General features: G+C 38.7%; 1 protein-coding gene across 7 annotated transcripts in view; it reads left to right on the top strand.

The window, feature by feature from the left end:
* The window catches only part of LOC109916163 (nuclear factor 1 B-type), a 404400-nt gene that overhangs the window by 338196 nt on the left and 39725 nt on the right, over positions 1–26479 (top strand). For 4 of the 7 annotated variants that reach the window (XM_048595245.1, XM_048595247.1, XM_048595248.1 and 1 more), the window contains exons 9-11: positions 4315–4483; positions 8212–8297; positions 21194–21282. In XM_048595245.1, the coding sequence (XP_048451202.1) occupies positions 4315–4483; positions 8212–8297; positions 21194–21282 (344 nt within the window). The remainder of the gene's footprint in view (positions 1–4314; positions 4484–8211; positions 8298–21193; positions 21283–26479) is intronic. The other 3 variants (XM_048595246.1, XM_048595251.1, XM_048595250.1) reach the window with 3 other exon arrangements.

Raw genomic sequence — 26479 nt, 5'->3', positions numbered from 1 at the left:
TATGGTTGTCATGGATTTTTTTTTTTACTCTTATATGAGTGAATAAGTTCATTATGCTGCATCTTGTCCAAGGACAAAACAAATTGTGCATATGTTGTTGACCTGTTTTGAACATGTTACCGATAATCTTCAGTTTAGTTGAACATTCATGAAATTTCCAGGTCAACATTGCGGAGTGAGATTGCTTCACTTATCTTCTAGCATCAAAGAAATTCTGTGCTTTCCTTCCTGCTGGTTAGGTGGATTGGTCATGCTAAATTTCCCATAGTGTCCAGGAATATATAGGTTAGGTGGATTAACCTAAGAAATGTAGGGTTACCTACATTTGGGTTTGGGTTACCTACATACACCTCTGGGTGCGACCCTCTTCAGATGGTCAGTGTGGACTCACTGGGGCAAATGGCCTGCTTCCATACTGTAGGGATTCTATGATTCTAGGTCTCAACAGTACAGTTATGGTATCATTAAACAAAAAGCTTTGTTCACATTATATCAGTTTGTGCGAATAATTGTCCCTGTTCCTTGTTGAATCCATTATTTTGCATGCAATGTGAAATCTTAGTGCTCTTTTCTGGCCAGATAACAAGACCATAAGACATTTCAACAAAAGGAGGCCATTCAGCTCATTGATTCTTTTTCACCGTTCGATGAGGCATACAGTTGTACAGCGCAGAAATAGATCCTTTGGTCTAACTTGTCCATGCTGACCAATTTTCCCAAACTAAACTAATCCCCTTTGCTTGCACTTGGCCCATATCCCTCTAAATCTCCCATAATCATTTACCTGTCCAAGCATGTTTTAAATGTTGTAACTGAACCTGCATCTACCACTTTTTCTGGCAGTTTATTCCACATACGAACCACCCTCTGTGTGTGAAAAGTTGCCCCTCAGGTCCATTTTAAATCTTTCTCCACTCACTTTAAAACTATGTCATCTAAGTTTTGAACTCCCCAAACCTAGGGAAAAGACCTTTGCTGTTTACCATGTCTTTTCTCTTCATGATTTTATAAACCTCTATAAGATCACTCCTCAACGTCCTACACTCCAGTGAAAATAGTGCCAGCTTATCCAGCCTGTACTTTTAATGCAAACCTTCCAGTCCTGGTAACATCCTTGTAAATCTTTACTGTACTATGATTAGCAGTGTTCCGCAGGGATGGTGCTGTGTCCACTGTTGTTTGTCATTTTTATAAACGATTTGGATGATAATATGGGAAGCATGGTTAGTAAGTTTGTGGATGACACCAAAATTGATGGTACAGTAAACAGTGAGGAATGTTATCCAAGATTACAAAGGCATCTTGATCAATTGGGCCAATGGGCCATAGAGTGGCAGGTGGAGTTCAGTTTAGATAAATGTGATGTGTTGTGATTACGGTAAGATGAACAAGGGCAGGACTTACACAGTTAATGGTAGGGCCCTGGGGAGTGTTGTAGAACAGAGAGACCTAGAGATTCAAGTAAATATTTCATTGAAAGTTGCATCACAGGTAGGCAGAGCGATAAAGAAGGCGTTTGACACACTTGCCTTCATTGCTCAGACCATTGAGTATAGGATTTGGGACCTCATGTTGCAGTTGTACAGGGCATTGCTGAGGTCCCTTTTGGGGGACTGTGTACAGTTCTAGTCACCCTACTATAGGAAGGATTTTATTAAGTTGGAGACAAACAATCCTCCACCTCTACCCTCTGTCACCTACCATCAAGCCAATTTTGTATCCGATTGGCAAGCTGTCCCTGAATCTCATGTGATCTAACTTCACTAACCAATCTACCGTGAGTTAATGACAGATCTGATAATCCTCAACTCCACTTTGCTGCCTTTTCCCTCTAACTCTTGATCCCCTTGCTAATTAAAAATGTATCTATCTCAGCCTTGAATACACTTAATGACCCAGCCTTGACAGCCCTCTGTGGGAAAAAAACACAAGAACTTTATCTGTAGCATTCCACACTTACAAAATATTTGCTTAATTCTATATCTTAAAGCCTTAAGCATTTTTCTTTGTTCAGGGTGTGTGGGTGTAATTCCCAGTTGCCCTTGGAAAATGGAAACAGTGTCTTCATGAATAGCTACAGTCTGTATGGTCTAAGTACCCTCACAGTCCTGTTAGTGACTTCCAGTAGGTTTACATAGCATCAATCAGTTTCGAACTTGACAGCTAAGGTTGGGGTGTGGCTGGAGAGGAATTTGCCCTGCACCCATTCCCCTCCTCCCATATCTGTTGACCTTGCTCATCAAAGTGGTAGAAAATTTCTTCACAAGTTCAAATGTGGGAGCTATGAGCTGAAATGTCGGGATCTTGAGCTGCATGGGAGTAGTGGACGTTGTGCAGCTCTGAATAAGTTATTAGAATTAGATCCAGTACTAACGGAGAGGAGCCCACTTACATAGGACCCTTCCTCCCTGCCCCACACTTCAGCAGGTCTCCCTTCCCTATTCCCAGTTCTCACCTAGATGTCATGACAATTTCCAAGCCTCAAAACAGAGTCACAGTGAAACAAAGTTGGGATGTCTTGTGGTAGAGGTCTCCATTTTTGAAAGTGTAATTTTTCTGAATGTATAGGGCAGAATGTTATAGGTGCATGAACATTGTGGGCTATGGAGAGCTTTGTGGCAGAATTGTACAAGAAGAACAGCAGGGTCATTTTTGCTAGACAGTGGCAGGTTACCAATTAATGAAGATTATAGACTTTTAAACATCTTATTAATGGGCACATTTAGCACATACACCAAGCTTGTCATGTTTGTGAGCATACATTGATCAAGTCAAGGGGGATAACTTTCACTCACGGTGCCCCAGCACGGTAAGTCAATGGCAGCCTCCAAAATCAGTTCAGGGGTTCAAAAATTGTCACTTAGCCACTTGGGCTGGTCATATTCAAGATGCTGTCTACAAAAAGGGTGAACAGCTGAATGTTAGATACCCACCACCCATCATGACTCTTTTTGCCCAATTATGGGCTGTTTTCTTCTGGAATGAGATTGAGGCAGGTATTAAGGAAGATGAAAATGGGTGGAGCACCTAATAAAGTTGGTGCAGGTTGAGAGTTATCTTGGGCAAGTGAGTAGGCAATGCAAAGGACCTGAGGGTTGGTTTGGGTGACTGCTACTGAGGAAGATATTATAGGCAGTAGTGAGAATGGTAGACTATGAATCTTGGTGGGAGGTGGGTGCAGTAGCAGAGATAGAATGAGTGTGTGGTATTAGGGAGAAGATTGTGGCATTTACACTGATGCTGTGGAGAAGGTCATTGACCTTCTGCCTTCAGTGTTTGGCATTACTCCAGGTCCTACACTGACCCGAGAGGTAACCTCTGACCAGGCTGGTGTTGTCTGCTGTAATCGCCACTACTCCTGGTCCTGGAGGAAGAGGAAGCACAATTTTTGCACCACCCTTGCCACCAGGGCCTGTAGTCCTTGCCAAAAATGAGGCATAAACTTCCCCTGTCTGCAACGTCCAGGGCAAATGTCAGGGACATTGCAGGGAAACTATAGAGTGACAATGCTTGTCTGGATGCGCTATGGTCTTTTAAAGATGGCACAGGCATTAAGGATGCCAATGAATCCTTGGCTGTCCCAGAAGTGGTGATTTGTTCTGGGAATAGTGCATTTTAAGGTGGGGCTAGAATCAGACTTGAAGGATGCCGTAGCGCCTTAGGGTAGATAATTAATGAGATAGTTTGGTAAAATACAGTACAAAACCTTGCTGGGCCTCATTGTGTAGGGTGACTTATTCCTAAAATTTTCAGTGCAGTACCATTTGAGCATTATTTCCTTGAAGGTTGAAAGACATTCAAATTTGAAAAAAATGGAGTAGGTGTAGAACATATTTTGCATCATTACAAGTACAAATCCAGCTCGGAAAATTTGATGAATATTTGAAAGTTTCATTATTTCAACAGCTCAGAAAGTCACTTTTGTACAGATTTCCTCACATGCAGTCGGACAGACAATAGATGCTGGCCAGCCAGCAATGCCCAAGTCCAACGAGTGAATATCAGAACTGCATGAGGTAGAAAAGTAACAACGAGTAAGGGAAGCATGACTTTAAAAGGGAGACTGAAGATAGTCAAAGAGTTAGGCTTTTTGCAAGGAAGCTTCTGAAAGGCTTTCAGATAAGACAGGGACTTTGTGATTGAATGAAAGTGTTTCACAGCTAACAGAAAACATATTGTTACCTGTTTTTGAAAAGTTATACTTGCGTTTTAGTCTCTGCAATTGAAAAAACAATGCTTTTGCCTTTATACGTACTGTGCAAAAGAAAGGTGTTACCATTTTGTGATACTGTATTACTGTGTTTCTTTTCTCAGCCCAATAGTAGTGGTCAAGTAGTGGGCAAAGTGCCTGGTCATTTTACTTCAGTACTGGCTCCCTCACCTCATCATGGCATGTCCAGACCGGTGACACTTGCCATGTCTTCAGACACTAAACCCATCACTACATCAAGCGAAGGTGAGGCAACATCATCTTCATCATCCAGTAAGTACCGTTAAAATAGATGAGGCATTACCCATGTCATTATATCACTCCATCCTCACCTCGTGATGAAAGGACAAAGTTCACATTCCTGAGGTAAACAGAGTAATATTTGTAGAACTATTTCTCTGAATTAAATACATTTTGTTTTACATATTTTCTTTTGGCTTGTTTGGCTGTCTCAATCATTTGCATTATTAAAACAGAACCCAAATCTATGCAATCACTGTAAAAGAGACAAGAATTTAAGACAGTCAATTTGATTTTCATGACTAATTACCATGAACTTTGGATGGATTTCAAAAAGGGGCTACTTATTTGACCGTTAACGTTTGGCCCTTTCTAAACAATAGACAACGTTGGATCAATTATACTTAAACCCTTGATTTTACAGTTTTAATAAATTATTGCAGCAACTTTGGCTGGTGACAGCTACAAACTACGATTTAAACAGTATTAGGAGTTTTGATTGATCACAGCAAATTTCAAGGGAGCGCTCTCAGACAGTGTTAATGATGAAAATCAGATTGCATTGGATCGTGCTGGTTTTGGCCATCTCCTTCCCAAGTGCTGTGTTAAACTGCCATGGTACGTTTTGTATCTCTCTCCCTGGGTAAAGTTAACAAAGGCTCGCTAATGTGTTTTGTGGAAGACTGTCAGCAATGAAATAGGAGAACAATGTCTTCTTTACAGAAAACCTCTAGACAGCTGCGACTTATGTACTAATTGATTTGCCGTGCCTTTGCAACTTCTCAGCTGTTCAGACCCATATCTGGTCACATGTAGACTACAGGTAGTTGTTCTGTGCCCAAGAATTAAAGGTGAGCGTGCACTGAGTACTATCATTGTATGTCTTTTCGTTTTGAAAGCTCTGCACTTTTGCTGTGAGCTTCAATTGGGCAATTCTACTGAGTGTGTTGAGATTAGTAACATGAATATGTACAAGAGGTTTTCTGACTCAAATTCAGTAAAAACATACATTTCTTGCAGGACAAGAGCTTGTAATTTCTACAGATTTCTTTCCTTCCTGGAGGGAAATTGTTTAAAAGTAGCAATAACTCCTGCAGCAAATTTGCCCAGTGTCTAACAGAGCAGCGCATACCAGCAAAAGCCCAGTTCAATCCCGTCTGAGTTCAGAAAACAACAAATGTCGGAGATCACAGTGGGCCATGCAGCATCCATGGAGAGAGAGCAAGCTAATGTTTCGAGACTGAATGACTTTAGAGTCAAAACATTAGCTTGCTGTCTCTCGGTGGATGCTGCCTGACCTGCTGTGATGTCCAGCATTTGTTGTTTTCACTACAGATTCCAGCATCTGCAGTAATTTGCTCCCATCTGAGTTCAGTTAGCTATTCATACAGTGGTGGGTTGGCGGCATTCCAATTGGCCTCAGTGTTCATGGATGGGGAGATACGTATTAACCATGATACCTCCCCTTCAATGCTATTCAATGACAACTGCGGTAAATGTCGGGTGTATACAAGGCACCAGCTGTGACGCTGCCTATAGTTGAACAGTCTGCCAACATTTCACTGTTAACATTTCCTCATTAATGTTGGCTACTTAGAAGCATAGAATCATACAGTACTTGGGCAAGGTCTTCAAGATATGTGGACTGCACTTGAGGAAGAAGGCAAGGAATCAGAAAAATAAGAGACAACATATAAACGTAAGAAGTAGTAACAGGAATGGGCAATTTAGCCCCTCCAGCCCTCATGTGTAGTTCTCTAGACCAATACTGAAATGAAATAATATAAAGTTTTAAGTATCTATCGCAGACTTTATTGAAAAAAGAAACTTTGATTTAAAAAAAATTACAATGTTCAACTTCCTTTTCACTGGATAGTCCCTCATAACTGCAACATTTATTTCAAGTGCATAACCCCTTCTGAAAACGTACTTGAACTCGTAGTCCCACTTCAAAGAATCTGTAACCACTTGGAGTTGTACATCAAATGGTGAAATGGCAGGCACTCAGCCATAAAATGGACAGTGGCGAAATCAATCCTTCACCAGTAATCCAATGGATGGAAGACCATAGATTTAGATTATGAAATTAATTAGATAGCCAGTGATGATTGTTTTTAAAACTCCATTTAGCCTTATTGAAATATTTAATGGCTGGGTTTTATTAAATGCTTTACAGCTCCCTTTGACAGTTTTTCGTGAGATTTTTGAAACTTATAATGATCTTCGCAGCTCTAGTGATTTTACAATCTCTTTTTGTACATTTGTGCCCAATTTTAATGATCTTAGTTCGCCCAAGCATACTTGACCTCACCCCAAGGGCCTTTAGGGAATGTATCCAAACAGGTTACTTACTTCTCCAAAGTATACTTAGATTATCCAAATGAATCCACAAAGCTCAGACGTGCCCAACCAAGTCAAATCTGTATACGTCACATTTCACACACTTGGGACACTAAAATCAGACCTGAGAGGAGAAACCTGTTGATTTGTATGGACTACTGCCTCCATAAGATATGAGTAACATAATGTAATCCACCTGCCCAGTAAGTGCCATGTTTGGGAGGAGACTTCCAATTCTCAGTCTTGTTCCAGTCTTTGCACTAATGGAGTTGCTGTCCATACTGCAAAACTTCCAGGCCATATTACCTGTTCCACTGAAAGCAGCTAAAAAGTAGATTTGACAAATTCACATTTACTGGTAAAACCTAATTATTGCAGGTGTATTTAAAAACTCCTTCAAAATTCCCACAATCTGTTGATACTATCTGTTAATATGATCCTTTTTTTTCACCTGTATGTGGGGCCACACTACCACCTCTTAAAATTTGATCAAGATGCAGAAGTGTGGTCAAGTTCAGTTAAAACTGGAAAGTTAAACCAGGTTCAGAAGCAAAACTTAAAACAATAAGGACGTACATGAAAGAAAGTGACCCACTTTCCGGTCATTTGATTGGAGCAGACTTTTTTAAATTAAAAATGGAACAATATATTCCAAATTTAAAAAAAACAGTGTTTGTTCAAAAGTTGCATTTGTACTCTTCATTGCTGACTAAACTAATGTACTGATTCCCAATCCTCTCACCCTTAAAAAGTAAAATCACAGCTGTTGGTTTTGTTCAGCAAGTTGGTTTTCCTGAAAGAAGATGTGCTCTTTGTTTCACGTTGATCATGCTTCTCCACTGGTCAGTAGGAACAACAACAGGCAATGACTTTAACCTTTGGAGGTTGAATTGCACTGTGACCTACAATTAAAAGTGCTCTGTGGATTGAAATTTGGAAGTGCAATCTGACAATGACAAAAGCATGAAAAAATCCACTGAAATGTAGGGCGTTAGTCAGTCCTGTGGATTAAGCCATGTCACATTGTAATGGAACACAATTCACTTTGTTAAACTAATGGATATGATGTTCACGTGACATTCTGCTGAGTATATTTTTTTTGGCAGGTGCTAATGCGTTAAGGAGAATGAGTTCATTTCTCCAGCAAGATAGCAGATGAGGAAATTAATCCTGCTAGTAAAAGAAAGACTTCTTCTTGCTGATGCTCGTATTGCCAGGAACAGTATCCAGATATTGTATTTTCAGGGTTGCAATAGTCTTGCTCAGCACTGATTCTATTGACTGAATAGTGTCCCCTTACTTGAAAGGTTTGCCGTATGCAAATGTTTGTATTAATAATGCAATGGAAGGCTTGGATTTTATAGTGATATGAAATATCCAATATTGCTTTGAGTCTAATTGCTGTCTTTGTTTTTGAACAGCCTACACGGGCTCAGGTACGCCCCCGGCCAACCGCCAATTTGTTGGACTTAGCTCCAGGGACCCAGCCTTCCTCCACCAGCAGCAGGTGGGCACCATTCCTGTTATTCTTAAGGCTAACTGTTAGAATGCTCTGGATTCATTGCATTAGCACAGTGTTGATGGTCCAATCCTTTATACTTCAGAAAAACAACTAACAGTGTGAAATCAGAAGGCAAAGTTAACACAGTTCCTGTTTCATACTCAGAAAAAGCAACGTGGCTTCCATGTGAATGTCAGTCCAGCTTCCACTTGCTCACTCAGGTTAAATAACAGTTCACAATTGCACGATTGACCACAGTGTTAAATTGTTTTACAATGTGCTCTGTTACATGGGAGCCTGAGTGGTGGTGACACATGCATATTAAGTACTGTATTCAGTAAATAATCTTAAGAGTGCAAATACTTTCAAAATGGAGGTTCGCTTCAGCTGGCTTTCCCTTTGACCTTAAAAGATGAAGCCATTTTTCACAACTATCTTCATTTTGTCATCAGTTAGGCTTGACAGCAAATTAATTTTCTTTGCACTTCTGAGGGGAGTTGAATTCTGTGTGAAAAGCCAGACTTTTCCATTAGAGATTACAACATGGACATTTCTCCATGAGCTTATCAGCTTTCTTTCACTAAAGTGAGGGATGACCTCAGTTATCCTTCCAAGTGTGATTTAGAAGCAAACTTGACTGTTCAGACATGTGAATTATCAACTCAACAGCCAGCAGCTGCACAGAATTTTCACATTAATTTTATAGCTCATGCCAAGTTCTGAATGATGATTCCCTTCCGTACTGTAAACAAAAAGGATGTGGAAGCTTTAGAGAGGGTGCAGAGGAGATATACCAGGATGCTGCCTGGACTGGAGGGCAAAACGGTAACTCAGTGGTTAGCACTGCTGCCTCACAGCGCCAGGGACCCAGGCTCGATTCCGCCCTTGGGCACCTGTCTGTGTGGAGTTTGCACATTCTCCCCGTGTCTGCATGGGTTTCCTCTGGGTGCTCCGGTTTCCTCCCACAGTCCAAAGATGTGCAGGCTAGATGGATTGGCCATGCTAAATTTCCCATAATTTTCAGGGATGTGTAGATTAGGTGGATTATAGAGGGTGGGTCTGGGTGGGATGGTTTGGGGGTCGGTGTGGACTTGCTGGGCCGAAGGGCGTGTTTCCAGACTGTAGGGATTCTATGATGACGATGAGGTTTTGTGAGGAAAAGTTGAGGGAGCTAGGGCTTTTCTCATTGGAGCGAAGAAGGATGAGAGGTGACTTGATAGAGGTGTACAAGATGTGAGAGGCAGAAATAGAGTGGATACCCAGAGACTTTTTCCCAGGGCGGAAATGACTATTACAAAGGGGCATTATTTTAAGGTGATTGGAGGAAGGTACAGGAGAGATGTCAGAGGTAGGTTCTTTACACAGAGAGTGGTGGGTGTGTGGAACACACTGCCAGTGGTGGTAGTGGAGTCAAATACATTAGGGACATTCAAGCGACACTTGGATAGGTACATGGATGATAGTAAAATTTAGGATATGCAGGGTAGTTTGATTTTAGAGTAGGATAATAGATTGGCACAACATCGTGGGCCAAAGGGCCTGTACTGTGCTGTACTGTTCTATGTTCTATGTCATCAGTTACAGTGAGTAAATTGGAGGAGAAAGAGGTTGTATAGTATTGAACCTGTTTTGACTGAGAGTGAAAGAGAGGGGTGGGGATCCATTTGGTCACCATTTTCAAATCAAGAATAAAAATTAAGGAAGAATGCAAGTCACAGAGATAAACTACAGGCTTTCTTAGCGATGATTTTAGATTTTTTTGTCAATCCAGTACATTAACCTTTAAATAAGTCCCATTTCATTTAAACACTCGAAATATATACTGTGGTTGTAATTACTGTTTACAAACCAATCCTGAATGTTTTTTCTGAAGAAGGGTCTCGGCCCAAAACATCAGCCTTCCTGCTCCTCTGATGCTGTTTGCCTGCTGTGTTCATCCAGCTCCACACCTTGTTATCTCAGATTCTCCAGCATCTGCAGTTCCTACTATCCCTGAATGGAGGGCAGGAATTCATGACTTTGTTGAATCAACATCCCTGTCCCCTGTCTTCAGTTTTTCAGTGATTAGGTCACACTCAATAATCCATTAAATTTGCCTTGGTATCATATTATTGTGGAGCATTGGTATTGATAGGTAAGAACTATATAAGGAGGACACTATTCAACAAAGCATTATACCATTGAAAATATTTTAAGAGGAGACTAAAATGACCAAAAGCTTCTTGAATTGTGGTTGAATTAGAATATCAGACTTAATTGGCACTGCTGTGGTAGATTGTGAAAATACTCTATGGGTGATAACTTACGCTGACATGAAAGCACATGGGTTTGTCCAGGATTGCCTAACCAATGTCTCTTCTAGAATAACCGCATTGAGTACCCATTTTTATATTTCTTCCCAACCGCAAAAACCACAAAGTAATAATTAATGGTTTTGCTTCTCTGTTCTTCTGTCATATCTATTTGCAGCCAGTGCCTGCATTTTCCTTTTCTATTTCTTTGAAATTAAGTTTCCATTTAAACAGTCAGATTTTAAAAATAAAACTGTCACGCTCATCTAGAACTTTTCCTGGGGTTGGATTTTTAATCAGGGAGTGGGAGTCAGGGATGGGGGAGAGTCCTGGGGCCTGGTTGTCATGATGTATTTTAGGAATGCTCATTGCAATCTTTAAAATTCATGAAGGACCAGGGAGAGGACTTGCCATTCAGTCAGTTTTGGTAGCCAGGCTCCCAACCTCACAGGGAAAGAAGAAAGCCATCCAGCACTTAGCATCCAGCATTCCATGGCTGAGCTTAGAGGCCACTGATCTGTAAAAACAAAGTCATTTTTGTACTCTTTGCCCAACATCCACAAACCACCCTGTCTATCAAACCTCCACTCCCTGTCTATCATTCCCCTCACCTCTGACATCTCCCAGTTATCTTCCCATCCTTCCCCTCCTCCCACCATGTCTCTCTCCACCTCCCCCTCACTCTTTCTCACCAACCAGTCCCGTCCCCACCCTGATCTCATCACATTACAATGGATGTCTACATTGCTGGTTAGAGATTTGCGATAACCAAGTTTTCTAACTACAGTTTGGACCCCAGCTTATTTAAAAATATAGGCTGTATCAAACCAAAAGCAAATGAGAGATGATTTGATATTTTAATAAAAGGTGATGGCTGTCATTAATGTTGCTAGAAACATCATAAGGTCAGTTGATCTTGAAACAGATCTGCAGACGGTCATATCTCAATGTGAGCTTGTATAAAGGGTTGATTTTCTCATACAGCCTTCCATGTGGCTCCCAGGGTCAACTTTATCAGGGGGCATTTAGTCAGATGGGAGAATGGTTACTGGGGGTTGGGGAGCACACAGCCCCCGTACAGCCTTCTAACTCCACTACCAATTGAGGCTCTTAACTAGCAAATTAATGCCCAAATGAGGGCTTAAACTGCCTCAGCTGGTGTTAGCTTAGATGCAGAGGAGGGTTTGCCATGCCAACGGGCATGACAGGCACTTCTTGACGTGATTATTTGAGAGACAGAAGGGAGCCCTCACTCAAAAGCACATACTGCCTGATCAAGGCATGTCGCATTTGGAAGTGGAGAGAAATTTGTGACCTGCACCTCATACAAGTGATAGCCTTCACCTTGGCATCTTCGAATGACCATCAGCACTCAGGAGACATGTCCAGATTCTCCCACCCCTCCTCCTCCACCACCACCAATGTCCTAGATTTTAGAAATATGCCCTCCTCTGGCTCATTCAGTGTGGAAAGGTTTCAAGATGCATTGACCCTCCTTGTAAAAAGGCGCCTGTGGGGTGTCTGGCAAGCAACCCAACTCCTAGATAATGACAAAAGAGCCACATTGCCACTTTGGCAGTAATCTATGCTTGTTAAGTACATGATACTCAAAGAGAGGCAATAGTACTGAAATCCTCAACTCAAGATTTTTCCTCCCTAACTCTACCCCTGCAATCTCTTTCAAACATCCCCCTCATTTACTATATTACCTTTTCTCCTGATGAATTCGATACAAGAACCACCCCTGCCTCACTTATTCCTGCTATAATTCTGGTAAATGCACTGGTAAAGAACACAGTTTGTAGCAATGCTCTTTTGTTCACCGATGCCAACAAATATGCTCTTGTGGACAAGTTAACGAATTTGTTTTGATCGTGTTCAGACCATCAGTGCTGTGTGCTTAGCTTGTGGAATTTATTTAATCATGTCAGTAAAGTCAGTAAATTAACAATGTCTTGAATCAGATTGATTCTGAAGAAGTTAATTTTTACACCAAAACACAAAGGAGCTTTGTAATTGACAACTTTGTTATCAGGAGAGTTCATCTTCTTTTGGATAAAATTAAAGCAGCAGCAGAATACAGAGCTATAGAAGCAGGATCTCAAGCCCTCACAAGTTAGGGCTCTGTTGAGAGCTGTTGTCAATGAACTTTTAGTATCTACAGTAACCACAGCAAAAGGTAGCAAAGCAACTCGTAACCAGCAAAAATAGAAGCATTAATGCAGATTTCTGTATCATCTTCTCTCTGGCCACCTCACCCCAACCTCTAGCAAAGATATAAAAATATCTTCAAATTGATCACTTTAATTTTCAAACTCAAATTTTAATGAACATTCAATGGATTAAAGAGACCTTTCTAATAACATACACCTCATACAGAGACAATTAATATGCTTTTTGTTGCTTATTACTGATAAAACTCTAATGAAAATTTCTAATGTATCCAGTCATAATGAAGTCATAATGAAGTGTACAGTGACAAATACACTGTAACTCCCTTCCATGTTATGGAGGCCTCTCAAACAGGCAAATCTATGAGTTAAGAGACTCATAGATGAAATTTCTCTGTTTAAAATTAACCAGATTATTATGAGAAAGTCAGATGCTTTGATTGTCTTTCTCAAATTGTCCAAAGTAGGTAGATTAGTAGTATCTGAAAGATACTAATAGCAGGTAGTATTTGAAAATTCTTTCAAGTTTGAATGATTAGGAAATCTTAAGTGGAAGATTTTAAAAATCTTTCCCTTTCTGCATCTACTCAAAAGAGCCTGCAGAATGCAAGATTGAATTATCAATCCATTTTTATTAATTTTAAAGATAATTTGTATTCATATAATTTACAACGGCATAGTTGATGAACTTCAGTGTAAATAAATAGAAACAAAATGAATTGTAACACTTGTACTGTAGGTGATGCTCAAGGGGTTAACTTTTCTAGAATATTAATGTGTTTGTGAATTACGAGAAAGCTTTTATTGCTTATATGCTTCAGAGTGTTAGATACTTATTGCTTTTGTACTTATGCAGCGAAAAAATTAATTGAACAAAAATAGAAAGCCAGGGTCAAAGTAAATCTAAGGATTCATCATTTTATATTGGCCAAGAAGAATTTAAAAAGAAAAGCTGATGGGAAGAATAAGCTGCAGTAGAAGAGGGTTCCTTTTAACACTAGATATGTTAATAGGTGGTGACCCTTAAAATAAATAACGTCAGCCATGTAGCCTTTTCTCTTTGTCGTAGCTGCCTGCATTGTGATTTATAGTTCTTGAGTGCCAAAGAAACCTGGAATCTTTCTACGGATGAATTGTGGACAGTTAAAGCAAAACAAGGCCTTAGTCAGATAGCTGTATCTCCCTACTGTCTTTACTACAGCTATTTAATTTCAATAAAGGTGCATTAAATGGTTTATAATGAGCAAAATTTAAGATTTCATGCATCATTTAGTTTTAGTAACAAAGCCATATTGCTCTGAAATGCTTAACTGTCTGGAAGACAGATATATTTACTAATTTTAAGTGGTTGCAATCCTTGAATTTAAACACACTGTGCACCACCAAGCAACAAAATTAGATGTAGTGTTTTACAAAGTATATTATGGCTGAAAGTGTTAATCGGACAAATATTGTTTAGAGATCATATGCACTTCCTGCCATATTCTTGTTACCATTTGATACAACATAAAATTTCACCATATCTCTAAACAAATGTATGTGTGTTTCTATAGGGTCATCCTATTAACTTTATGCCACCATATGGATTCATTTAGAACTTTTGTATAGATCTGTCAGTCTCTGCAAAGCTGCTGTGTTGAATCTGATACTTTCTTATCAAAGTAATGCAAACTTGTAGCAGAATGCATGGACAAAGGGAGGTTATGGCTCATAGTTTTCTAACTGCTTGGAGTTCTTTCATCTGTCTGTATAAAGGGAATCTGAATCTTGACATGAACCTATAGTCATGATCTCAGTCTGGCATCAATGACTTGATGTTTAATCAAGCAGCATGAGGTAGTTGGTGGCAGCTTGTTGCAGTGGCTATGTATAACTAATTAGAACGTACAAAATGGTCTGCTGCATTCATTGAAACATCAACAAGCAAAATCAGAACACTGCTTGCTCTGTTTGTGTATGTGGTTAATTGGGCAGTCAGGTTAATGAGCAATTGTGCATTTATAATGATTAGAAATGAATAACAGCCACACATTAAAAATCACAATCCAACAGGCAAATTGCACTACAAGCACAAGGCAGAGTATGTTTACAGAGAAGTTACTATACAATTACTTTAGGTTGAGAATCATATTTTTAACGAAAGATTCAACAAATGAAAACGTTACAAGATAAATTGTAAAGTGTAGGAAGAAAAGTGTCAATGTTCATTAATCTTCTCGCACTAGAAGGCACAGGGGTGATCCTGTCTAGTAAGAAAAGCATTTCCTTTCCCCTTCCCTTGCTAACTTTTACACCTAACGTTCTATAAAAGCTTCCAAAATTACTACTTTCCTCAAAACAAAACATTGTAATACATAACTTGCCTTATTTCTACTTGGTGCCTGATGTGTCTTGACTTTGACTAAGTTAGTAAAAGCTTTAGCAAAAGTTATTAGCTGAATTAAAATCTAAAAACAACATGTTTTGATGTAGGGAAGCCTGCTTATGAAAAATAAAGCTGATTCCTGCAAAACGCTGTTTAATGAACTTCAAAAATGGAATTGTTCCAATTTTCCATTGCAACTCACTTTGCAAATAACAGGGTTCTCCCTCCAAAGTCTTTGTAAAGCTAAGGGGATTGTGGTAGATCTTCCAGCATTGTTTGTTGTCAGAATCCACTTTGAATGAAATCAGAATTCTCCTGTTCAATACTATGCAGTAGGGACTGCTAAAAAGGGTAACATTCATATTCAGCATTAGGAAACTGCACATTCTTTATGCAAGTGATGTTACTTGACAAAGAAGTTACTATTCTAGAGCAAAAATAGTATCTAAAAGTGAAATCTGATAACCTAATGGCCCTTCCAGTTGGTAAAAAAGGCAATTTATGGAGAGTTTAGCCTCCAAACTGAGATTGAGGTACAGTTGAAGACACATGGGTTAATGGGTTAAGTCTACAGTTGAACAATTACCATATTTATGATATTAGATTAGTGCAGTCTAGTAATTGGTTGCATTTTTAAATGAGCAGTGATCACTTGATATTATTTTGAGATGTTCCTGGCAGGTTTATAAAAGATGACATCATTATAGTGGAGAGTACAATCAACCCTATAAATGGGAATTGTAAAAATCAATCCTGTTTGCCTTCAAATAACCTCACAAAATTTGTACTATCGTGGAGAACATCAGTAATGGCATAGGTGTACCACAGTAGGTATGTAGCACAAAGTTAGTGATGTAATATGTCAGATTTTAGTTGGCCATGACCAAATGTTTGACATGTGTGATCACTGTTGGTTAGAATATAATTTGTTCATCATGCTCTTCCATTCGTCTTCAAGACCATTTATTGCCAAATTAACTGTCTTTCAGGTTTTATGCTTTTAATTTAAACAAAATTCATCAATCATCGTCTTGACTCAACGTAATTCTTTTACATTGTTGGGTTGCCTTTGGTTTGCTTAGCTTTTTTCTTTGAGGCATAGCTGTTGGTTGATGTGTTGGAATTGTAAAGCATGCAGCTTTAATGATTTTTCAATCAATTGAAAACCACATTATTGCACCTTAGTCCACCACAGGCAACTGCAGCAGTGGAAGGAAATTTTCTATAGATAGTCAGGAACCCCAGGCTCAAAGTCTTATTGTACCTCAGGTTATTATTGATAGCTTGATATTAAATCAAATCACTAGACTGCCAACGTTAAGGGTAAATGTATTGAAATGGAGGCGGGAAGTTGGGTATTCGACATATGCTTTATCTGAAGGAAATGGGGCAAGGAAACAGTCAAACAATGAAGGTCTACTCAAATAAAAGGAAGAACTACAAATTCTGGCGATCTGAAGCAAAAAAGGAAATTGCTGGCGAAACTCAGCAGGTCAGGCAACATCTGTGGGAAGAAAGCAAAGTCAACATTTTGAGTCTGGTGAATCTTCATCAGAACACAAAGTGCTTACTTTTTACTGCAAAAAACATGCTAGTGATCCGGCCAAGAATCAGGAAAACTTGTCTTTCAAAGGTACAATAGTGGATATTTGACCAAAACCCCAGAAGAACACATGACATTTCAATGTTAGAGATTACATAGAATCATAGGATCCCTACAGTGTGGAACCAGGCCATTCAGCCCAACAAGCCCACACCACATCTCTGAAGAACATCCCACCCATTCCCCTAGTCTAACCCACCTAACCTAAACATCCCTGGGCACTATAGCATAGCCAATCCACCTACCCTGCACATCTTTGGACTATGGGAGGAAACTGGAGCACTGGAAAAAACCCGCACAGACACAGGGAGAACGTGCAAACTCCACACAGTCACCCAAGGCTGGAATTGAACCCAGGTCCCTGGCACTGTGAGGCAGCCATGCTAACCGCTGAGCCACTATGCCACCCTAATTTCCTAGTTTCTAATAATATTGTTGCAATTTGCTTCACACCTAGAAAAATATACAGAGTGATTGACAATTGAGTTATTAAGAAGTGTCCAACTTTGGATGATGATACAAATTAACAGCAATCATAATTGACACAAGTTATACATAATCATTAAAACATAACTAGAATAAAAGTAATAAAAGGATGGCACAACTTTCATTTCAAGTAAATACAAAACATTTCAAAATGCAGCTTGCCTTAATTTACAGAATTAAAAATGCAAGTTTATTGCCACCTGTGTATTAATGTCCCTGGATCATATGATGTCATGTTGAATTAATCAAATTCTCATTTAGATACATAAGTTCATTTACGAACTATTTCTAAGTTTTCTAAAGTATGGTATTGAACTGTCTCGTAGTCTATTCATTCTATGTATAATGTGCAGAATGCTATCTGTTCTCCTTAATTTAATTGCACATTTACTTTCATGTGGTTGTGGTAAGAGATAGTGGCAATGGAAGGTAGCATTGTAGATTTTTATCATAAAGTTCAGACACAGCTGTCCGGCTTTACCTTTGTCTGGCTGTAAGCAAGGGAACACAGTTCAGAAGTTTGATTATGTTAGACGAACTCTGGTGCTCATTACATATGATCAGCTTTAGTGTTTGTTTCTTAATGATTCCAAGCTTGTTTCCATGCACTTTGACCAATAAAGACTTCCAAACAGCTGTTATATTTGGAGCAATTGGTCCACAATGATTAGGTCAGTTTGAGGTATATTATGATGCTTGAGAAGGGATAGCAAATGAAGTCTTCCATTTGCTTTCTTAAACCTGTCATATACTTAGTAATGGCTTACATAGTTATCTACAATAAAAATTAACAAAACACTAAATAAGGTAAAGTGTACACATTGCTCTCCTTGCATTGAAATTACTCAATTCAAACGTTTAAGAATTACATCATTGGTAAGGCATTTGCACAATGGTTTTATATGGAAAATGCATTGATTAAAATATTGTAGGAATTCGTTTTTGAGTTAGATTGAATGATTCTATTTTCTCTTGGTCCTTATATGTCTATACACAAATTTATTATCATCATTTGAGAGCATATCTATATGAATCTCCTCCTTCTTGAGTCCATTGACTCACAATGCCACAACCTCCTCCATGAGTATGGCAAAGTGGCAGGGCCTAAATCCAACCCAGCTGGAATGGGAATTGAACTTCATCCTGTTGACACAAATCTAATCTGTGCCAGCCATCTAGCACACTCCTATTGAGTTGCTCTTGTAACATTGACTTTTCCATGCATGTCGTTCTTCATGTTGTATCCTGGATCTATTTCCAATTTCCCCCACCAAATGGCTGACTGGGAATATTTTCCCAGCAGTTATATTTTCCCACCTGTGTTGGAAGGATTTTTGAGTTAATACTCTCAACCTGTTTGGTTATCTTATGAACACACCTTCCTTGGCCATTAAGTCCTAGAGTGGGACTTGACTCTAGAAGCAGGGCGCTATACACCATGCAGTAAGATCGCAACTGTATTAATAATCTCTGATGTTTACCATATTTTCTCTGCCATTTATTCTGCCTACTTTCAAGGAAGAATCTCATTCTTAGATAAAAGTTTTCAATTCAATGAAATACTGAGACAAAATCCTTTGGTATACATATTTGATTTAATAGAAACTTGCTTCATAAACAAGTAGATGTTATTTCCAGCAGTTTGTTTTTCTGTGTGATTCTGTTGTATGCCAGAGCCATATCTTTTATTTGTTGGGAGCATATCTATTGCCTAGAATTTCACTGAGCCTTGTTTTTTTTTATTACTTTGTGGGATGTGGGCGTCACTGGCTGGCCAGTTGCCTAGTTACCCATCCCTAGTTGCCCTTGAGAAGGTGGTGGTGAGCTGCCTTGTTGAACCGCTGCAGTCCTTCTGCTGTGGATTGACCCACCATGCTATTAGGGAGGGAATTCCAGGATTTTGACCCAGCGACAGTGAAGGAACAGCGATATATTTCCAAATCATATATTTTCAAGTTGTACTCCACTGACTGCCCAGAGGGAAAAATCAGTAATATTTGGAAATGAATGTGCTTCTCAGACTGGAAGCCCATTTAGAGGTATACAGAATAATTCAGACCAGTATGTCTCATTTACCAAATGTTACAGGCTTTTCCTTCTGCTTGAGTGTTAGAATGATTGTCAAGAAAAAGAATGTAAAAAGATCCTTGGGGAATCAAATTTGATTTTCTGTCCTCCTCGAATCACCTGGTCTCCATTTGCATCCTCCCTTGTAGGTTAACTGAACTTGGGAAGTCAATGGCAAGGGAAAACCAGTCTCTAAGACTCGTCACAGCTCATGATGCATCATCTTATATATCACATCATTGCTCTAGGCTCACCAAAGGCAAATGATATTCTTGGACCTTTACCTAAGTCAGCAATTAAAGTAGAGGGAAGGGAAAAAAACAAATCATAAATAGAAATCTTAGCACTAAAATCAGTACTCTCATCTAACAGTTATGGTTTTATCACAACCAGATGTAGGGTTTGTACATGAAACGTTTAATTGAATGTCATTGACTTTTTACTTTTGCCTTGTCCTGCTTTATGCAAAATTTTCACTTCATATTTGTGGGAGCCAGAGTACCATAAAGAAATCTTTGGCTGAAAATTTGCATTACTAACCAGCTTTTTGGTGTTGGTAGGGAGAACTAGTTAGTTTTGTACTAAACTTTTTATTTTAAACATTCTGTTCTCTAGTCTCAGGTTATAGGAATCACTGTTGTTGAACTGGTTTGCCATAATTTATAAAATTTTACAAAGGCCTTCTTTTCCCCAAATAAAGCTACAGAAAAGCACAAACTGGTGTTGTATGATTGTGCAGTGTAGTAGGTGTTACAGAATCAGTGAGAGGCATGCTTTTGAATGTACTGTGATCTTCTTATCAAAACAATAAAACATGAACTATTTATGAAATGAGAATGGACAATTTTGTGGATTTGGTCAGACTTTCTGGTATAATTAAATAGTTTGAGATTTGAAAAATACATTTTTCTTCTCTTGCAAGAACAGTGTCTTTTCCTCCTCGGCCAAAGTTGGTGTGAAATGGATCTGAACACTGATTAAAATTTTGGAGAAGAGCTAATTTATTGTTGAAAAATGAACTTTGAACAAACATACATATAATAATTAAAGTTCAGCTAAATCATGCTATTTGTTGAAGAAGCCAACCAAAGTTTACAAGGAAATAGGATGACCATCTGCTTTCAGTAACATTATATTATGTCTCTACTCATAGCCAAACAAGTTTTGATTATCATCCCTTGTAACAATGCATGCATATTTCTTTATTGTTAAATAAATGTTAAATGCAATCTCCTATTTATTACTTATAGTAAAATAATTTAATTCCTAGAGTAATAAGCATTGTGAATTTTCCCATATTTACAAGCAAGTATAATCACTCTGTCAATTCTGATTATTTTTTATTCATTCAGTGATTTGCTTTTTTATGTTGCTCTCTCTCTCACACATCTCTTTCGATATATGTACATTTCACGTTCAACTGTTAACAGGGGGAGTTGTACATGGTATACATATTCACTGTTTTATAAAAAGCTGTTACGAACAGACATGGAACTTGAATCTGCCTCTTGGAGACCTTACTTGGTGTCACTGCTGAAGAAAAAGGCAAAGGTCTTACTGCTTTCCAAGGTTGTGGGGATGTCTGATTTGAAGACAAAGATCAGTGTAGCTTTTGTGTCAATTCTTCATAACTACTTAAAGGATGGTATGACTTGCAGAAATGAATTGCCAGTGTTAGTGGCACATGTTGTTCCTTTTAGGAAATAAAGTAAAATGTGATTTTTTTTCTTTTGTTAACCTTTACTCTGTCTGTCTGGAATGTTGAAGCATTGGGTTAACTTTCTAATATTTCTGGATTGCAATCTGTGTTGCATTGTAATCAGACTAATGCCTTTCTTAATGGAAGTGAATTTTTTGCATGTATTCTTGGAGTCTGGTTCTGCCGATACCCAATCTCACTGATAGGTTTCAATTGACAGCTGAGGATTTGTGACTGGACCATGAATCAAAACGGCAGGCATTTATACCCCAGTGCCAGTGACGATACTTTGGGAATTGCTTGGCAAAGGTAATATTTTCAATATTTCTAAAATCTACACCTGCATATCAAATGTGAAACTGCATTATCTCTTCTGTTGTCCAGCCTCAAGTCTGTTTGAAACTATTTGGTGTAAACCTATTCACTCAGTTTCTACCTTAGGATTTTCTAACACTTTGAGTACACATTTGGATTTGGAAATGTTTAACTCCTTAAATTTTCCCACATTGCTTGAGATAAAAATGGCTGTCATCCTCTTCAGAAAAATAAATGTAAAACATCTGCTCAGAATACTCTGAAGAAGTCTAGTTATGTCAAAGGAAAGCTAGCATGAAGAAAAAAGATCACTTCTTAACATTTGGTGCTCTGAATTCTGGTCATGTCATTTTTGATTGTAATTTTTTTTTCTTTTTAGGAAAAGCCATTTTTAGTTGTTAGATGGCTTAGCAGGATGGGAGACTTGATAGAAGTTTGTAAAATTATGAGATGCATAGATAGGGTTGACAGTCAGAATCTTTTTCCCAGAGTTGAAATGTCTAGTACTTGGGTGCATGCATTTGAGGTGAGAGGGGGTAAGTTCAAAGGAGATGTGAGAGTGGTAGGAGTCTGGAACACGCTGCCAGGGATGATGGTGGAGGCAGATGTGTTAGGCCATTTAAGGGACTTTTAGATAAGCGCATGAATATGCAAGGAATGGAGGGATATGGACCAAGGGCAGGCAGAAGGGATTAGTTTAATTTGGCATCATGTTTGGCACAGCACTGTGGGCCAAAGGGCCAAATTCCTGTGCTGCACAGTTCTAGGTTCTTTGTATGTTCTATGAAAGTAGTGCACCAGGGTGTGAAGTACATGTGACACATAGGTTCCCAGTCCTAACCTGAAGCAAGGAGGACTCAAACCAACACATGGAGAGACCAATCAAGCAGTGCATATTCAGGCACATAGCCACGAGCACATGCAGTAGTCTCAGAACATAATATTTACTGAGCTTACCATAGGCAGTACAGGACCCAGGTGATTCTACATTGGCTGAATTCAGTGGAAAAACAGGGTAATAAGCTTTTAGAGTCTATGTATAACTTAAAGAAAATGTTGTTTCCAGGTAAACACTGACTGAATGTGCGTTCAACACAGAGAAGCAAACAATTGTATTTCTAAATGTACAGGTACTGACAAAAAAGCATTATAATAACATACTTAATCCAACTCTAAGAAGCTGAAATTAGATTCTATTTGGAGCAAAATTGTCCTTTAATGTGGAAAATTGACAGATACAGGCCAGCAAAGAGGGATATTGCAGTCTTAAAAGTTCCAATTCCAATTTAGTTTTAAAGCAAATTACTAGTTTTTGTTAAGTTTTTGCAAAGTGAGAAATCTCAATCAGTTAAGATAACCTCCTAGGGTGCTTTTACTAAGAATACATGTGAAGGGTCTGTTCATGATTAAGGAAATGCTCGTATGCAGAAAATTCAATAACACCTTTTTTAATGAATACTTATGTATTCACAAATTAATATGTAATAGTTCACAGTTACAACCTGAGCATTTTAAAAATATAAGATTACATGCAATTGGTTATGTATTGACTGTATTAGTTCTATGTTGCTATTTATAAAACCTCTCGATTGGATCTTGGGCAAATTACGTTTATTTTGCCCATTGGATTTATGTGCGTATATTATGTTATATAAAGATTGTCATGTATAGGCATTATGAAACCTCAAACACAGGATTTTGAGGCCTGTTACCACTATATAAAGGTGTGTTTTGTTTTTGCTTGTGTATATTATTTCAATGCTATTTGACTTGTGCATTCCAGTCTGGTTCATTGCAATGAGACAAAGTTGTTTAAAGTGAATATGTGGTCAGTGAGATTTGAGTGCACTAGTCCAAATTTAAATTTATTTCTGCTCATGAATCACATTATCCTTCATAGACGATAATGCACTGTGATTGCACTCCCAGTCAGTACCCTGTCAATTCATTTGCTATTTTGCAGGAACTTTGAGCTTTCTGCTCAATTTTGTTCATTTCTATATCTCTATATGTTTTTCCAGTAAATTGAAGTCTTTTTGGTAATGGATTGTCGATCCATATACAGCCAAATGTAATAGGAAATTCAGTACAGTATTTTAAAGGTTAATCCTTTGCATGTACAGTCAATACTGTTATTTATTTTCCTCTTTGGAAAAAAAAATAAATGTTTCTGTTTGACTGTCCTGGAAAATGTACCAGGTCAGCACTTCCTGCCATAAGTTTATGTTACTGCAGTAACTTACATTAAACTTACAGTGAGGCAGCTGTTTTATGCTGCACTCTGGGTGTGGATATTTAACTCAATAATTGTATGTGAAACACTTAAAATTTTGCTTTTGTGCTCTTGAACCAGTCTTTGAAAAGATGTAGATTGAATGCCATCTTGGTCTTTTTTACTTTTCATGACTGTAATTCAGAATTGTAGAATATTTTAAGGATTTTTTGTCACTTAGTTTAAAGTCCAACAAGATAAATTATAAACTTTGTGTGCAAGGAAAACTGGCTGACAAGGTTTAAACTCATAGCCAAGTAACTTCAGCAAACTAGGGAGAAAGAAAAGCTACACAATCCATCAAATTTTCATATGACTTTAATATAATTTCTTGACTGCTACTCTAGAAACTTAGATGCAAGGTACCCAGTCATGTACATAAGAGGAAGAGGGTCCACAATCCATTAAGAAGCCATTAAATAATCTAATTTAAACCGTAATCCATACATTAACAATACCTCACTCTTGAGGTGCGCTTCTGAGAAAAGTTTACGTTTAAATAGATGAGGAACTGATGCATGAGAAGATTATTTGTCTCTCTCTAATGATGGTCACGTTGCAAGCTGTCTGGTAACTAAGGGAAACCAGACATGATGTAATTCCAGATTGAACTTGAACTACAGGGACTTAGCAAGGGATAACAATAGACCTTAGCAATCAATAAAGTCTAATTTCCACACGATTATGTTTGGTGCTTCACGTTAACCTTTATGGAAATGGTGGACGTGGATAGTACAGTGTAAAAATGCGATCCATAGACATGTGCTAACGCAAAGAAACAACTTTGCATTGACAATTACCAGCAAATCCCAAGATTCGAGATGGATTAGAAACTTTACGCTCTGCAGTAAGCTGTTTCACTGCTCTGTGGGCTCTTTGTTCCCTGAGGTAGGACAAACTTAATCTTTAGTTTCCTGTCAGATGGCTTTGGCAGAGGCTGTGTGGGGGAGAGGAAAGGAGAAGCACACAACATAATTCAAAATGCAACACCAATCATTGCCCAGCATAGTGTGAAAATTTTTATTAAAGTTTTTACTTTGCTGGCAGATTTTGCCTAGGTTGACTGTGTGTAAAAGGTGGGAAATGGTTCAAGAAAGAATAAATGAGTTTATGAATTCGAACAGTTTAAGATGCAGATTTCACTCTATGTGAATTGTAGATTCCAGTCACTAGGTTGGCCAGTATTCAAAACAAACAAATTTAGTCTTATGACAGTTGAATTAAAGCTATCTATCTGAAAGTAAATGGAGATTTTCAATCTGAACTCCTTCACGTGCATTCCCCTCTGAAATAAAGATAGAAGGGAAGAAGTTAAAATTGATAAGGAGTATGCCTTGCAAAGCAAGTGATAACAAATTCACAAAAATGTGGGGTTTGGTTAGCTCAGTTAGCTGAATGGCTGGCTTGTGATATGGTGGCTCAGTGGTTAGTACTGCTGCCTCATAATGCCAGGGTCCCGGGTTCGATTCCACCTTTGGGCAACTGTCTGTGTGAAGTTTGCATGTTCTCCCTGTGTCTGTATGGGTTTCCTCTGGGTGCTCTGGTTTCCTCCCACAATCTGAAGATGTGCATACTAGGTGGATTGGCCATGCTAAATTGCCTGTGGTGTTCAGGGATGTGTAGTTTAGGTGGGTTATTGGGGAATGGGTCTGGGTGGAATGCTCTGAGTGTCAGTGTGGGCTTGTCAGGCCAAAGGGCCTGTTTCCACTCTGTAGGGATTTTATGGAAACATTGTTTTATAGCATCTTAAAGTAGTCTTCAAGGCCCCTTGAAAAATTTACATGCATGATTATTAATGAATAATTATCGTAAATCCGGGAGCCAATGGAGAGGAAATGTTCATGTTCATTTATCTTCAAAATTGATGTTGATGTTGAGATAGTAGTAGATTACCTTGGGCAACAAAACCTTTTAAAAAGTTCAACATCCTTGATAATCTATATCAAAGTGAGTGCTTTTGTGCTCTACAACAATATTTCAGACATATAAACAGAGGACTTGGCCATGGGTTATATAGTTTGATTGTGACATCTTTTATACATTATAATTGCTTCTGTATTGTTTTTATTAATTCATGGAATCTGAGTGACACTGGGAAAGCCAACATTTTATTTATCTATTTCTAATTACGTTTGAAACAGTGATGGTGAGCTGCTTTCTTGAACTACTTCAAGTCAATAAAGTAATTTTCCCTGGCTCAGCAGGAGCAATCTAATGCTGAAAGTAACTTTAAAGTTGAGGATCTAAAGTATTAAAAGAAACAATATAAAAATTTGGAACAAAAATGGAAAATGCTGGAAATACTCAGTATGTCAGGCAGTGATTTTTGAGTCTATCAGAAGGTGAGAATATCAATCGTGGCTTTTGACCATTAACCATTTACTGTACTTTCAGAAAGATCTGACAGAGAAGCAAAGAGCATATGAAATAGTGAGATACCCATCTGATGCACTCCTGCAACCAGGCCATTTACCCATCGCGTCACCCCCACCCACTGAATGTGGTTAAGTGATTTACATAATTGAGGGTTCATTTGACAGCCATAGTCGCTTACCATTGGCATTTTGAGCAGGACATCACTTGCTGGGCCAAGAGGTATCTAACTGCATGGGAGTGACCTTCTGGCGCATTCTTCGACAACTATGGTCTAAAGAGGCTCCAATACTCAAGGAGAGTGTCTTCAGTGGTAACGGCTGCCTCCACAGCCTCCAGTGCAGCCTCAGGATATCAATCTCACATGACCTCGGGAATGGGATCCTTCCTCATTGCCCTGGTAGCTTCTGAACCAGCCACTTGTATCAATGGCATTGCCGTGGCTGCAGACACAATCATGCTCCATGCCAGTGTAGCACTCAATATTGGGTCCCAATCTTGGGAAAATCCCAACTATTGGACTGTTGCAACCACCAGTCGAGCACC

The sequence above is a fragment of the Rhincodon typus genome, chromosome 3 (assembly GCF_021869965.1).
Source record: "Rhincodon typus isolate 14 chromosome 3, sRhiTyp1.1, whole genome shotgun sequence".
NCBI lineage: Eukaryota > Metazoa > Chordata > Chondrichthyes > Orectolobiformes > Rhincodontidae > Rhincodon > Rhincodon typus.
The sequence above is the reverse complement of the archived record's forward strand: the minus strand, read 5'-3'. Positions and strand labels throughout refer to the sequence as shown.